Genomic DNA, 12343 nt, shown 5'->3' with positions numbered 1-12343 from the left:
AGGACATGAGGAGAATGTTATATAAGTAATTGCAACCTAAAAATCATTTAAAACTTCCAACTAATTTTGCATCTAAATTCTACCACATGAGGGTCACAACTTATAGGAGAGGCTGAAGAGTGACTTTAAGCAAGCAAACTTTCCTCTCTAGTCTTCAGTTTTCTTATCTATAAATTGAGAAACTTTTTCTAGCTCACACATCCCTTCTCTACTCCAAGATTATATGATTATGCAAGGTACGCAAACGATTTCATACATAAATAAGAAATGAATGTGTTATTTATCTGACATATTCCAGTTTAACATATTCCATAATTTACAGAATTAAAAACAATTTATTTGGTAGATCCATCATATATAACAAAATATGTGTTTTTCAAAATTCTGATAAATAGGTGTGCCTGGGTGGCTCAGTAGGTTAAATGGCTGACTTCAGCTCAGGACATGATCTCATGGTTCATGAGTTGAAGCCCCATATTGGACTCTGCTGTCAGCACAAAACCCTCTTCAGATCATCTGTCACCCTCTCTCTCTGCCCCTCCCCCGCTCATGCATGGGCGCTCTCTCTCAAAAATAAATAAACATTTAAAAAAATTCTGAAAAATTAATTAAGGCAAATTCTAAATATAATGGTAAGATAAATCTGAACTAGGCTATTAATAAAATATTTTGGCCCTCATTTCTTTTTTTCCCCTATATTCATTAAATACATAAATATATGAATGGATAGCATTTTAGATATTATAAAATATTAAAGAACTTTAGGTATTTGAATGTAAGAAAGTGATTTATATCAACAATCAAAAGTGAAAAAGATTTGAAGCAACGGATAAGAATACCCTGCGGCTAGCTGTCTTTATGGTCCGTTCCAAAGTTACTTTTCTTTCAGAGCCCAGTCTTGGATGTAATCCAATCATGATAAGCAGTGACTGGAGTATAAACACCTGGCTTATTCTTTTTAGTGCATCCATCACCCCAGCTTACTATTCCAACAAGGTGCCAGACTTTTCTAGAGTCAGGGTAAGCTAGCAGTCCACCAGAATCATTCTAGAAGAAGATAGGAAGACATGTTTCTTGTCCTGTCAAAGAATTTCCTTTTACTGCTTCTCTGGACTTATCAGAAGTCCCTGGGTACTGAAAACAGTCCACTTTCTTTTGAGCTTAGAACTGTGGAACTTAGGTTTATTCAAAACCAAGGGTAACTACAAATCACAATATACTGCCTACAGCTGCCATATGTTGGATTGACCAGAATTGAACTTTATAATGAGTTCAGCCTTGACTATGAAGACAAAGTGACTTGGCTGCTTCATCATGAATGAAGCCTGAGAAATGGGTGACGTGTATACATGCTAAACCTCCGGCCACATTTCTGGATAAGGAAGAGATAGCAGCGCATTGTGCAGATGGCCCAGAAAATAGGGCCAAATTTATTTTATCACCGTGTAAGTATTATCCTTTGTATGGATTCCTAGACTGCCATGAAGGCAGAGATTTTGTTCAGCAATACATCCCCAGCATGTAGGCTGGTGTCTGATATATAAGTGGGATTAATAAATATCTGTTATGTGGATCAAAATAAGCTAATCTATGGAAATCATTAATACACACAAAAGAAATTTGTACTGATAAACACTTCAATTAGTACTTTGGGACAAAATGATTTGATAATATGTCTAGACATACCTGACAGGCATCAGCTTTTCCTGACTTAAACACAGCACATAGCATTTTGTTGGTAACCAGACCAGATAATGAATGTGGATGATTGCAAACTTTGTTGTCGATAACCTTCCCAAAGGCTTCTTGAAGTATCGCTGGAAGAGGACCTAAAGGCAACAAATTCTGTGTATCATGGGGATCTTAACCTTGGTTGTAGAGACAAAGAATATCTATAGAATATTCTTTTTTTTTTTTTGGTCAGCAAGAACCAGGCCAGTCCGAGGGTAGATTTCTCCCTTTCTGGTGTTTATTGTAACTGGCTACCTCACACATAATTCCAATTTTTCCACTTCTTATTCCCAGAGGCATTTTAGGAATTGAAGACAATGCCAAGTTTTTGGTCCCAACACTTGTTTGTTTGTTTGATATATTTAGTGACTGATTAATTGCATGAGAGAGTGGTTGATTGGCTAACTGATTGACTGCTTAAATAATTATTCCCATGAAGCTATTACCCTTTTACAGAAAAACTTACCATTCATAAAGTCTTCCCGTCCGGTAACTACAACACTGGCATTTTCCGGAAGCTTCATTTTGGCTTCAGGAAGACAAATCCTGCGAACCTACTTTGTAAAAGAGACTTCTTCAGGGGCTCCTGGGTGGCTCAGTTGGTTGAGCAGCCAACTTTGGCCCAGGTCACGATCTCACGGTTTGTGAGTTCAAGCCCCACGTCGGGCTCCATGCTGACAGCTCTGAACCTGGAGCCTGCTTCGGATTCTGTGTCTCCCTCTCTCTCTACCCCTCCCCCACTCATGCTCTGTCTCTCTCTGTCTCAGAAATAAATAAGCATTAAAAAAAATTTAAAAAAAAGAGACTTCTTCAGCAAGCTGTACAAGGACAATATCATTAAAAACCACAGCCCTGCTGTAATTTTCATGAAAAATAATGTTTTGGACTTTCAGTGTCATATATGGTTTATTTACTATAGTTCCAAAGTTGACAGTCCAATCTCCTGAATTATTTTTCCTGGAAAACACAATTTAATTAAAATATATGTAGTTTTTGAGTGACAACAGTGTTCACTAGTGGTCATTATCTTATAAAGCGTTAGGCTCCCAACCAACACTAGAAAGCACCAAATTTTAATTTTTAAAGATGTCTTTGACATGGAGATGTTACAAACAAAATAGTTCAAAGGACAATTAGAGCTGTCAGCCTTCTGCAAATACTCCTAAGTAGAGTCACCGATGTCTTCTGCTACTAAAGCCCCATCCAGTTCCTGAGTATTCGACTTAAGTGGGAGTCATAGAAGCAGCCTCAATGGATGGGGTCCAGAATCACGTAGTGCCAAACACCCGGATTCCATGAACCTACATCTTTGTCCATAAAAAATTGCCACTTGTTCTCACCCAATTACCCTATTATGTTTACCAAGTCAACGCATCTTGACTTCTAATTTAAATTTTCTGGCATTTCTCCAGTTCCCCACTGAAACTCTTTCTCAATTTAAGACATAACATACTGTCTAACTATTCTCACTTCCCTTCAAAATGTCAGGTGCTGTTTTCTTTTTTAGTTTTAATTTCTAAGAACTTCATATAATGGTGACATTGTTCAATCCTTCTCCCGTTCAATAACCTTCAGTGACTCCACACTCTCAATGTGTTTCTTAAACTCAACTCCCTTAGAATTAATTCAGGCTTCACCTCTTGAGATTTATATTTAAAAGGTCTGGTGTGATGCTTAAAGATCTATACTTTTAACAAGTCCCCTGGGTAGTTCACGATCCAGGGACTACTGTTTGAAAATTGCTTCAGAAACACAAATCCTGCAAACATGCTTTGTAAAAGAGATCTTCAGGAAGTAAGCATCTTGTCAATTAAAGACATGCCCAATCAATATAACAAATGTTCTGAATATATTTTCTAATAATGTTTTCTTTCTTTTGATTTAACTTTATTTTTTATTTTTTAAAATTTACATCCAAATTAGTTAGGATATAGTGAAGCCATGACTTCAGTAGATTCCTTAATGACCCTTACCCACTTTGCCCATCCCCCCCCCACAAACCCTCCAGCAACCTTCAGTTTGTTCTCCATATTTATGAGTCTCTTCTGTTTTGTCCCCCTCCCTGTTTTTATATTATTTTTGCTTCCCTTCCTTTATGTTCATCTGTTTGTCTCTTAAAGTCCTCATATGAGTGAAGTCATATGATTTGTGTCTTTCTCTGACTAATTTCACTTAGCATAACACCCTCCAGTTCCATCCACGTGGTTGCAAATGGCAGGATTTCATTATTTTTCATTGCCGAGTAATACTCCATTGTATATATATACCACCTCTTCTTTATCCATTCTTCCATAAGTGGACATTTCGGCTCTTTCCATACGTTGGCTATTGTTGATAGTGCTGCTATAAACATGGGGGGGCATGTGTCCCTTCGAAACAGCACACCTGTATCCCATGGATAAATGTCTAGTAGTGCAATTGCTGGGTGGTAGGGTAGGTCTATTTTTAGGTTTTTGAGAAACCTCCATACTGTTTTCCAGAGTGGCTGCACAAGCTTGCATTCCCACCAACAATGCAAAAGAGATCCTCTTTCTCTGTATCCTCACCAACATCTGTTTTTGCCTGAGTTGTTAATGTTAGCCATTCTGACAGGTGTCAGGTGATATCTCATTGTGGTTTTGAATTGTATTTCCCTGATGATGAGTGATGTTGAGCATTTTTTCATGTGTCTGTTGGCCATCTGGATGTCTTCTTTAGAGAAGTGTCTATTCATGTGTTTTGCCCATTTCTTCACTGGATTATTTGTTTTTTGGGTGTTGAGTTTGATAAGTTCTTTGTAGATTTTGGATACTAACCCTTTATCTGATATGTCATTTGCAAATATCTTCTCCCATTCTGTCAGTTGCCTTTTACTTTTGCTGATTGTTTCCTTCGCTGTGCAGAAGGTTTTTATTTTGATGAGGTCCCAGTAGTTCATTTTTGCTTTTGTTTCCCTTGCCTCCAGAGACGTGTTGAGTGAGAAATTGCTGTGGGCAAGATCAAAGAGGTTTTGCCTGCTTCCTCCTCGAGGATTTTGATGGCTTCCTGTCTTGCATTCAGGTCTTTCATCCGCTTTGAGCTTATTTTTGTGTGTTATGTAACAAAGTGGTCCAGGTTCATTCTTCTGCATGTCGCTGTCCAGTTTCCCAGCACCACTTGCTGAAGAGACTGTCTTTATTCCACTGGATATTCTTTCCTGCTTTGTCAAAGATTAGTTCCCCATACATTTGTGAGTCCATTTCTGGGTTCTCTATTCTGTTTCGTTGGTCTGAGTGTCTGTTCTTGTGCCAGTACCATACTCTCTAGATGATTACAGCTCTGTAGTATAGCTTGAAGTCTGGGATTGTGATGCCTCCTGCTTTGGTTTTCTTTTTCAAGATTGCTTGGGCTATTCGGGGTCTTTTCTGGTTCCATACAAATTTTAGGATTATTTGTTCTAGCTCTGTGAAGAATTCTGGTATTACTTTCATAGGGATTGCGTTGAATATGTAGATTGCTTTGGGTAGTATCGACATTTTAACAATATTTGTTCTTCTTATCCAGGAGCATGGAATCTTTTTCCATTTCTTTGTGTCTTCTTCAATTTCTTTCATCAGCTTTCTATAGTTTTCAGTGTATAGATTTTTTTACCTCTTTGGTTAGATTTATTCCTAGGTATTTTATGGGTTTTGGTGCAACTGTAAATGGGATCAATTCCTTGATTTCTCTTTCTGTTGCTTCATTGTAGGTGTATAGGAATGCAACCGATTTCTGTGCATTGATTTTATATCCTGTAACTTTTCTGAATTCATGAATAAGTTCTAGCAGTTTTTTGGTAGAATCTTTTGGGTTTTACGTATAGAGTATCATGTCATCTGCAAAGAGTGAAAGTTTGACCTCCTCCTGGCCGATTTGGATGCCTTTTATTTCTTTGTATTGTCTGATTGCAGAGGCTAAGACTTCCAATACCATGTTGAATAACAGTGGCGAGAGTGGACATCCCTGTCTTGTTCCTGACCTTAGGGGGAAAGCTCTCAGTTTTTCCCCATTGAGGATGATATTAGTGTTGGGTCGTTCATATATGGCTTTTATGATCTCGAGGTATGCTCCTTCTATCCCTACTTTCTTGAGGGTTTTTATCAAGAAAGGATGCTGTATTTTGTCAAATGCTTTCTCTGCAGCTATTGAGAGGATCATATGGTTCTTGTCCTTTCTTTTATTGATGTGATGAATCACATTGATTGTTTTGTGGATATTGAACCAGCCCTGCATCCCAGGTATAAATCCCACTTGGTCGTGGTGAATAATTTTTTAATGTATTGTTGGATCTGGTTGGCTAATATCTTGTTGAGGATTTTTGCATCCATGTTCATCAGGGAAATTGGTCTATAGTTCTCCTTTTTAGTGGGGTCTCCATCTGGTTTTGGAATCAAGGTAATGCTGGCCTTATAGCAAGAGTTTGGAATTTTCCCTTCCATTTCTATTTTTTAGAACAGTTTCAAGAGAATAGGTGTTAACTCTTCCTTAAATGTTTGATAGAATTCCCCTGGAAAGCCATCTGGCTCTGGACTCTTGTTTTTGGCAGATTTTTGATTACTAATTCGATTTCCTTACTGATTATGGGTCTGTTCAAATTTTCTATTTCTTCCTGTTTCAGTTTTGGTAGTGTATCTGTTTCTAGGAATTTGTCCATTTCTTCCAGATTGCCCATTTTGTTGGCATATAATTGCTCATAATATTCTCTTATTATTGTTTTTATTTCTGTTGTGTTGGTTGTGATTTCTCCTCTTTCATTCTTGATTTTAATTATTTGGGTCCTTTCCTTTTTCTTTGATCTAACTGGCTAATTGTTTATCAATTTTGTTAATTCTTTCAAAGAACCAGCTTCTGGTTACATTGATCTGTTCTACTGGTTTTTTTTCTTTTTTTGGTTTCATAGCATTAATTTCTGCTCTAATCTTTATTATTTCCTGTCTTCTGCTGGTTTTGGCTTTTATTTGCTGTTCTTTTTCCAGCTCCTTAAGGCATAAGGTTAGGTTGTGTATCTGAGATCTTTCTTCCTTCTTTAGGAAGGCCTGGATTGGTATATACTTTCCTCTTATGACCACATTTGCTGCATCCCTGAGGATGTGGGTTGTGGTGCTATCATTTTCATTGGCTTCCATAGGATTTTTAATTTCTTCTTTAACTGCTTGGTTAGCCCATTCATTGTTTAGTAGGATGTTCTTCAGTCTCCAAGTATTTGTTACTTTTCCAAATTTTTTCTTGTTGTTGATTTCGAATTTCAGGGCGTTGTGGTCAGAAAATATGCATGGTATGATCTTGATCTTTTTGTACTTGCTGAGGGCTGATTTGTGTCCCAGTATATGGTCTATTCTGGAGAACGTTCTATGTGCACTGTAGAAGAATGTATATTATGCTGCTTTAGGATGAAATGTTCTGAATATATCTGTTAAGTCCATCTGGTCCAGTGTGTCATCCAAAGCCATTGTTTCCTTGTTGATTTTTTGATTAGATGATCTGTCCATTGCTGTGAGTGGGGTGTTGAAGTCTCCTACTATTATGGTATTACTATTGATGAGTTTCTTTATGTTTGTGATTAATTGATTTATATATTTGGGTGCTCTCACATTTGGCACATAAATGTTTACAATTGTTAGGTCTTCTTGGTGGATAGACCCCTTGATTATGATATAATGCCCTTCTGCATCTCTTGATACCATCTTTATTTTAAAGTCTAGATTGTCTGATATAAGTATGGCTACTCTGGCTTTCTTTTGTTGATCATTAGCATGATAGATGGTTCTCCATCCCCTTATTTTCAACCTGTAGGTGTCTTTGGGTCTAAAGTGGGTCTGTTGTAAACAGCATATAGATGGGTCTTGTTTTCTTATCCATTGTGTTACCCTATGTCTTCTGATTGGAGCATTGAGTCCATCCATTAACGTTTAGAGTGAGTACTGAAAGATATGAATTTATTGCCATTATGATGCTTGTAGAGATGGAGTTTCTGGTCCCTTCTAATCTTTTGTTGCTTTTGGTATTTATTTATATATACATCTATATATATATATGTATATATATATACATCTTTTTTTGTCCCCTCAGAGAGTCCTCCTTAATATTTCTTGCAGGGCTGGTTTAGTGGTCAGAAACTCCTTTAATTTTTGTTGTCTGGGAAACTTTTTATCTCTCCTTGTGTTTTGAATGACAGCCTTGCTGGATAAAGAATTCTTGGCTGCATATTTTTCTGATTCAGCACACTGAATATATCCCGCCATTCCTTTCTGGACTGCCAGGTTTCTGTGGATAGGTCTGCTGCAAACCTGATCTGTCTTCCCTTGTAGGTTAGGGACTTTTTTCCCCTTGCTGCTTTCCTGATTCTCTCCTTGCCTGAGTATTTTGCGAATTTGACTATGATATGCCTTGTTGATGGTCAGTTTTATTTTAATCTAATGGGAGTTCTCTGTGCTTCCTGGATTTTTATGTCTGTGTCTTTCCCCAGGTTAGGAAAGTTTTCTGCTATGATTTGCTCACATAACCCTTCTACCCCTATTTCTCTCTCTTCCTCTTCTGGGACCCCTATGATTCTGATGTTGTTCCTTTTTAATGAGTCACTGATTTCTCTAATTCTTAAATCGTGCTCTTTTGCCTTAATCTCCCTCTTTTTCTCTGCTTCATTATTCTCTATAAATTTGTCCTCTCTATCGCTGATTCTCTGTTCTGCCTTGTCCATCCTTGGTGCTGCTGCATCCGCCCATGATTGCAGCTCAGTTATAGCATTTTTAATTTCATTCTGGCTATTTTTTACTTCTTTTATCTCTGCAGAAAGGGATTCTAATCTATTCTAATCTAATCTAGTCTATCAACTCCAGCTAGTATTATTATTATCGCGATTCTAAGTTCTGGTTCAGACATCTTGCTTGTGTCTGTGTTGGTTAAATCCAACACAGTGGATTGTTGCAGTTCTCGTGGGTGCGCATGCGCATGCGCGGGAGGAGTGAAAAATGGTGCCACTCAGCCACACGGTCTGTTCTCCCGAATCAGCAGTTGTGCCCGATCCTCTGTCTTCAGCTCTTGTCCACTCCCCGCATTTCCACGCTCCATGACCAGTCCCCAGGTAATACCTCTCTCCCAAGTGTTGTCTCAGATGCAGCTGTTTTCCCCAGCCCCTTACTTTCGAAGGACTGTGGCTTTGACCGGCTCTGCTCACCGAGCGATGGCTGAATGAGCAATGGCCGAATGTTGACTGCACCCAGGAATGCCTGCTGGATCCTGCTGTTTCCAGTGCCCTGAGACTGCAGCCAGGTGCCAGCCTGCCCCCCCAAAAAATCGCGAGACAGTGTAGCCTCAGATTTTCCGGGACCATGGAAAATCGCAACACACATCTGACACCAGGCTTCACCCTCAGCAACCTTACCCCAGCACCAGCGAATGTGGCTGCCTTCTGGGGTCTGCTGGGACCAGATGACTTCAACAGTCTCTACCAAATGTCCTTCCAGCCGTGGAACCGCTTTTCCCCGTGTGGCCCGAGAACCTCCCGGACCCCACTCTGTTCCTGGGGATTCACCTTTCCCACCAGAGCACCACCAGGTATCAAGCTGCTGAGTTGCAGCCTTTGCACTCCCCTTGTTTACAGTCTTAGTGAAATTGAAACTTTCTCCTTTCTCCTTTCTCCCTTTTTAGTTTAGTGCCTGCGACTGTTTCCAATTTTCCACTTTCTCTCCAGCTGTTTTTGGGGAGGGGTGCTTTTCCCGTATGCTCCCCCCCCTCCCCAGTCTCCATCCTCTCTCCTACCACTAGAGGGGTTCCCTACCTTTTGGGGCTTCTTGCTCCCCAAGTTCAGCTCTTCGTGTTGCGTACCTGCTGAATTCTGTGGTTCAGGTTGTGCAGATTGTTTTGTTAATCTTCCAATCGGTTTTCTAGGTGTGTAGAATGGTTTAGTGTTGGTCTGGCTGTATTTCATGGATGTGAGACACACAAAAAGCTTCCATGCTGTTCCGCCATCTTGGCTCCTCCCTAATGTTTTCTTTTTTTTAACGTTTATTTATTTTTGAGAGAGAGAGAGAGAGAGTCAGTGGGGGAGGGGCAGAGAGCAAGGGAGACAGAATCCAAAGCAGGCTCCAAGCTCTGACCTGTCAGCACAGAGCCCAACACAGGGCTTGAACTCACAACTGTGAGATCATGACTTGAGCCAAAGTCAGACACTTAATGAGCCACCCAGGTAAACCTCTAATGTTTCTTTTAACAAAGTTTCTCTACTTCAAATTTGCTCTGTTTGCTGTCCACAGAATGCAAATTATGTTATTCTATCTCAACACATCTGAAGAAAGTGGTTTCCCCAACCCAAAATACATATTATTCTTTCCCATCTACCAACTGTATCAATCATATCTTATATCTTTAGATTCCTGGTCAAATCTTACACTTTCATACCTCAGCTGGAATGCTCCTTTCTTCATCAAATTTTCATAGAACTTACTATCTTGTTGTATATGTGACATTTACTGCACGATACTGCCTACTACTTTTAACATATCACATTTAAATATCTTCAGTTAGGTAGTAAACCTCTGGAGGGCAAGAAAAATAAGCACATAATAACTGGAGTCAGACATAGCTGGGCTTACATTCAATTTCTGTTATTTAGGAGCTGTATGAACTTTGCCAAGTTACATCACCATTTCTGAACCCTACTTTCCTCATCTTTAGATAGGTTAAATTATAACTTCCATACAGAACTATTGTTACAATTGAATAAAATGATGTAAATAAAGCACTTAATGTCAGGCCAAAGTAGCTTTTTGGAAAATGTGAATTACTTCCTCTCACTTTTTCCTCTTTGACAAATTTAAATGCCTCTGCTGCTCTTCGGTTATTCAGGTTAATTATAAATTTCACTTGGCTTTGGTGAACATTCATGTATTTAGGTTAATCCCCACAGTTTACCCCAAATCCTACATTTAGTCAGATGTTCACACTTACTCAGCAAAGCAGTGAGCTGCAGATAATAGCCACCTGCTACTGATCAGAGATGCCCCACAGAAGTGCTGGCCTTTCCATTTCATGCTGGCTTGTCATGGCCATGCCCCCACCAGGGCATTCTTCCCATTCACAATTTGGTTGCCTGCCATGATACTGTTGGCTGGTCTTCCACAACCTGAAGAAAGGATGTATTTATATAAAAGCAGCCATCTTTGATTATGCTTTACGAGAAATACATCTTAAAACAATACTTGAAACCCTTCAGTGATTGTCCAGAATCTCCTAAGCAATGCTACCTCTTTCCTGGAATGTACTGTGATCACGGTACCTGACTCTATCTTGGCTTGGGTGACTTTTACTTATCCTCTTTTTCACTCTCAATCATCTTCCAATGACTGTTATTTTATCTATTTGTTGTAAGTCTCATCTCTCCAAGTAGATTGCAAAATTCTTGAAGGTAAAGACTTTACTTCTGTATGCCTGCATCTTGCATAGCATATGCAGTGCTGTCTGTAAAGCCTCATGTGGATAATAGATACACCATAAATATCCATTAAGTGAAAGAATGCATGTATGTATCTTGTGGACAACATGATACTCTAAAGAGAATTTATTTAGAAGATACAAAACTATTTTTACTCTATAATAAATGTATTTGGGATAGCCTACTTTTATATTTTCTTATTATCCTTCGTTGTCCTTTTCCCTTCAATCTTTTTTATTTTAACTTACTCAGATATGATATTCTTCATTAATGATTCCATTCTTTGGAAACAGCTCTTATTTCATCCTTTTGGACAACTCTTACAAAAGTTACAATTCTCAGGCCAGTGTTTTTCAAAAAGCAATTCCAGATATATATCTGATATAGCCAATAATTTTGAAAGACTACTATAGATTTCCATATTACATATTTCAAGATACTTTTTAGGAAAGTGATAGGGAAATATTTGTGAATGAGTTAAGTTTTTCATAATTTCTTAACTTACAGTTGTTGGTAAGCATTTCAACATTAGCCTTGCTGATTTCTGAAATTAAAACAAAACATAAAATTAATAAAATATCACCAAGAAATTATCTTCAATCCAAGGACATACGTGCTAACTTTTCTAGCCCAATTACACCCAACATTTAACTATTCAGACTAATTCACATATTAGCTATCAGCCCCTCTACCTCCTACCTGTTATATTTTGACCATCTCTCCACATATCTACTAGCTAGTAAAGGAAAGAGGAAAGGGAAATTAAAAAAAAAAAGTTCTCAATTTTACGATAGTTGCAGTAAAATATTTAGTGAGATAACAAGCTGACGTTCTCACTAAAAAAGGCACTGGGAATTAATTATCTTTGGATTTATTTCCTTATGATAATTCTCATATGAATTACTCCAAGTTATCTATAAAGAAAAATTTTCCAATTAAAATCATATTTCATTGGGCTTATCCTTTTCTTTAGAGTCATCTCATTACCATGACTGAATTATGAAATTTTGAGAATTTAACTTAAATTCAAGTATCTTTTCTATTGGGAAGAGACTTGAGAGACAGAGAGAAGGTGGGGAACTACAAGAGGACCCGCTAGCAAGTGTTCACTTTAAATCCCTAGGACACAGAGAGGCAACCTTCTTTCCCAATAGCTACGCACAGAGGAATTGTATTGTTCTTTTG

At 38.3% G+C, this 12343-nt stretch overlaps 1 protein-coding gene across 1 annotated transcript in view; it reads right to left on the bottom strand.

Annotated features, from left to right (window-relative positions):
* Positions 1–846: 846 nt before the first annotated feature.
* Positions 847–12343, bottom strand: part of LOC113600681 (transmembrane protease serine 11B-like) — a 27519-nt gene continuing 16022 nt past the window's right edge. Inside the window, 6 exon segments of the mRNA XM_027064336.2 lie at positions 847–1047; positions 1687–1829; positions 2198–2311; positions 2546–2688; positions 10675–10849; positions 11664–11702. Coding sequence (XP_026920137.2) covers positions 886–1047; positions 1687–1829; positions 2198–2311; positions 2546–2688; positions 10675–10849; positions 11664–11702 — 776 coding nt within the window. The 3' untranslated portion in view covers positions 847–885.

The sequence above is a fragment of the Acinonyx jubatus genome, chromosome B1 (assembly GCF_027475565.1).
Source record: "Acinonyx jubatus isolate Ajub_Pintada_27869175 chromosome B1, VMU_Ajub_asm_v1.0, whole genome shotgun sequence".
Taxonomy (NCBI): Eukaryota; Metazoa; Chordata; class Mammalia; order Carnivora; family Felidae; genus Acinonyx; species Acinonyx jubatus.
Note: the sequence above shows the minus strand (reverse complement) of the source record. Positions and strands in the feature narration are given on the sequence as shown.